This window comes from Chenopodium quinoa, unplaced genomic scaffold (genome assembly GCF_001683475.1).
Source record: "Chenopodium quinoa cultivar QQ74 unplaced genomic scaffold, ASM168347v1, whole genome shotgun sequence".
Taxonomy (NCBI): Eukaryota; Viridiplantae; Streptophyta; class Magnoliopsida; order Caryophyllales; family Amaranthaceae; genus Chenopodium; species Chenopodium quinoa.
Genome location: NW_018742393.1, coordinates 1,673,942 through 1,677,195, shown reverse-complemented (window position 1 = coordinate 1,677,195; position 3,254 = coordinate 1,673,942). Strand labels below are relative to the sequence as shown.

The window sequence follows — 3,254 nt, the reverse complement described above, 5'->3', positions numbered from 1 at the left end:
AAAATTAAACGTATCAACTAATAAGAAATGGAGGAAGTAGGATTTTAGGATTAAGAGTTTGGAGAGTTGTCATTAAAAGTTGTAAAATTGACCGTGCAATTTTATATAAGTGTTGTTGGGAAACAGTTGCTATATGAGCTCAAAATTTATGGGCTTGTCTATTAAAATCAAGATATGGGCTCAAACATTTAATTGTGATAGTTTTGTGCTTGCAAAAGGGATTTATCTTAGCTTACTGATGTTTTGGCCCAACACATCACTAATACAGTAATACACTATCATTTCTCAAGACACGTTGTAAAGTAATTAACTAATTAAGAAACTGCTGCAAGATTTTTACTACAAAATTATAATTATCTCATATCTTAAAGGTTACAACGAAGAAACTGTCATCATATGCTTGTCAATGTGAGTAGTAAATAGCTAAGTTTGTAACTATATATCGCTAATAAACTTACATTGAATCGAGATTTTTAATCTTTTCACTACAGTTTACCCATCTACATTTTTATTTTAGCAACAAGAAAATGAAATAAGTGAAACGAACAAAGTTATTGAAGCGCGGAAACATCCTGATGTTTGTTCTAAGACTTTTTATTAGATTGATGATAGGTCACTTTCTAAATTTAGTAAACTAGACTTATAGCAAGCCTATATTATCCTTCATATAATATACTTGTAACTTATTGCTTCATTCAACTCAATTCTTGTAATAATATTTATGTCCCATAAGCAAACAAGCTGAGACATTCATTAAGAGGCGAAAGGAGTATATATTTATAGCAATACCATCTGAGTAACACAGATACTACTTCGTATTATTTAATTCCGCTAAACTTGATACAAAGGAAGAAGTTGAGCATATATATTGTACAAAATCCTAACAAAAAACTGTGCTGCTATATATGTCATGTAAGACCATGACCTATACTATGTTCCTTTTATAGCCTAATACATTAATCTAAAATAACTAGAAATAAGTTGCAAAGCAAGCCGCAAAAAAAAAAAAAAAAAAAAAAAAAAAGGCAAATAATACAGGACTATATACTCAGTGAAGATTAAAGATTCACTAGCTACAAAGGGTCAAAATTGTGAACCTTAAAACCTAACTGAGGTTAATTAAGAGCTAATTTTGTTTTAGTGTCTGGGATTATGGTTGTTAATGGGTGGCCTTCTCTTAGGTCTTCCCCTTCCTCGGTAATCTTTATGCATTAGCTTCATAATCTCTTTAGCCGCTTCTAAGAGTCTCTTTGATTCATCATCTTTTTTAGCTTTTGTATAGTAATCTTGAGTAGTTTTTGCCTTGTTGGTGTTGCTTAGTGTTGCCTTCTTCTCTAACTAAATATTCATGTTACAAAGAAGAATTGGAATGCTAAAATTATTAGACAATGTCAATGCTTATATATTATCACTGAATTTCAAAATTACAATTTTATTTACAAAGTACACATTTATATGATAAAGAATATGTATAAATACCTTATTGTGTGATTTATCATGAAATCTCACAGAAGAGTTGATCTTCAAAGCATTTCTCTCTTGATCATTTCCTGCATTCCAAAAAAAAAAAAATTAGATAATACTATCAATAAGCCAAGGAATTAGATAAACCATGAAAAATCATAATTTTCTTAAATTAATTGCTAGTTAATTATTAACAAATTGGTTGCAAATCTAAAATGAATGTCACAAATTATAATAGGCGGAGTATATAGCGAAAAAAAGGAATTTCATTCATACATAGTATGTACATGCATATATAGCCATTTAACTATAATTTCCTAACTCTTGGAAACAACCTTTGACATATAGGTTAGCTAAAATAACCTAGATCCCTAAATAAGTTAAAGTTTAAATAGAAGATTCAATAGACTATACACAACAAAATTTTGAATCTATTTATACCAAGATAGATCAATCTACTATACATACAAGTCATAGTTTATAAAATTAACTTAGTGATGTTTAGAAGGGTGTGACCGAGGACCGTGATAATCAGTTGTACTAAATGCTTCATTCAACTTCATAGAGCTATAACCACTTGTAGTAGTATGATCATTAACTTTATAACGCATATCAAGATCCCCTTTTACTTCAAAATCACGCGTATCATTAACTTTAGGAGAACCTGAGAGCACCGGAGTTGGATTCTTCTTCGTTGTTGCCATATGATCATCCTCTTGAACTTCATGGTGAGTAATCATCATTTTCCTTCCTCCTACCATAGCTTCTTTTCTTGCCTTTTCGACATGATTATTGGATTCACCAAGTTCCTACACAAAACTTTGTCTATGAGTAAATGTAACAATATTGGTGCTAGTAAAATAGATACAAAGATTTTAATTGAAGTAAGTATAGCGTATATCTCTTTCAATTAAATTAATTTATTCGCTTAGTGATTGGAAAAATAGCATACCTTTCTTGCAAAAACTTGATTTTTCCTCAATAGGGCATTCGATACCTTAGCTACATGAAAGAAAAGGAAGAACATATTGTTAAATCTCATTCTTAAAGGATAATATTATCATTACTCCAATAATTAATTAAGAGGAAAAATCATATGTAAAAATTCACCTTGATGAGCATGAGCTAAGGAATTTCTTAGAGCATGCATAAGAAGAAAAACAGCCAAAATTAAGCTAGTCAATCTTAAGGAAACAAATTTTCTCATTTTTCTTCTAACGCAATTTTTTTTATTTTTTATTTTTGATGGTCTAGGAAAAAAAAGAAAAAAGAGAAGAAGCATAAAAAAGCTCAAAGTAAGATTTTATAGAGCTAGCTAGTTTGAAGAGAGACTCAAGTCAAAGCTAGGGTTCCTAAGTCCTAAAGATTATTAGAATATAAGTTGTTCGTACAGACAAAGCATTGGGAAACTTAAAAATTAAATCAAGAAAATTGCAGAATTAATTACTTGTTTATATTCCAAAGTTGAATGCGGTCATATGTTATATGAAGATTCGCTAGTTAAATTAGCTACAAAGTGAACATTAGAGTAACTGAGTAAAAACATAATTATATATAAACCAATGTCAGGCCATTTGTATTATGTAATATGTTGTTTTATATGGTTTAATTTGAATATTATTATCATAATTAAATATATGTTTATGGATGGTTTTGACAGATAAGCGTTGCATGCAACATGGACTGAAAGAGGCTGATTTTCTGCTGTACTATAAGATGATATAGATGCACTTCTATGATTATCCAGAAAAAATTTAGTCACTTGCGTCCATATTCGAGATTGTACTTCA

General features: G+C 29.7%; 1 protein-coding gene across 1 annotated transcript; it reads right to left on the bottom strand.

Annotated features, from left to right (window-relative positions):
- Positions 1–781: 781 nt before the first annotated feature.
- On the bottom strand, positions 782–2,750 carry LOC110703325. Its single transcript, XM_021881115.1, has 5 exons — positions 2,575–2,750; positions 2,417–2,466; positions 2,129–2,273; positions 1,480–1,550; positions 782–1,338 (listed from the first exon to the last, which is right to left on the bottom strand). Exons 1-5 carry the CDS (start codon positions 2,744–2,746, stop codon positions 1,138–1,140), a joined length of 639 nt encoding a protein of 212 aa, XP_021736807.1. The 5' UTR covers positions 2,747–2,750; the 3' UTR covers positions 782–1,137.
- Between the last annotated feature and the right edge of the window lie 504 nt (positions 2,751–3,254).

Excerpts from the sequence above, each read along its gene's own strand:
- LOC110703325 (XM_021881115.1), bottom strand. The coding sequence starts at position 2,746 with ATGCTTCTTCTCTTTTTTCTTTTTTTTCCTAGACCATCAAAAATAAAA. Across the intron at positions 1,551-2,128 it reads TCCAACTCCGGTGCTCTCAG|GAAATGATCAAGAGAGAAAT; the intron begins GTTCTCCTAAAG and ends TTTGGAATGCAG. Across the intron at positions 1,339-1,479 it reads ATGATAAATCACACAATAAG|TTAGAGAAGAAGGCAACACT; the intron begins GTATTTATACAT and ends ATGAATATTTAG.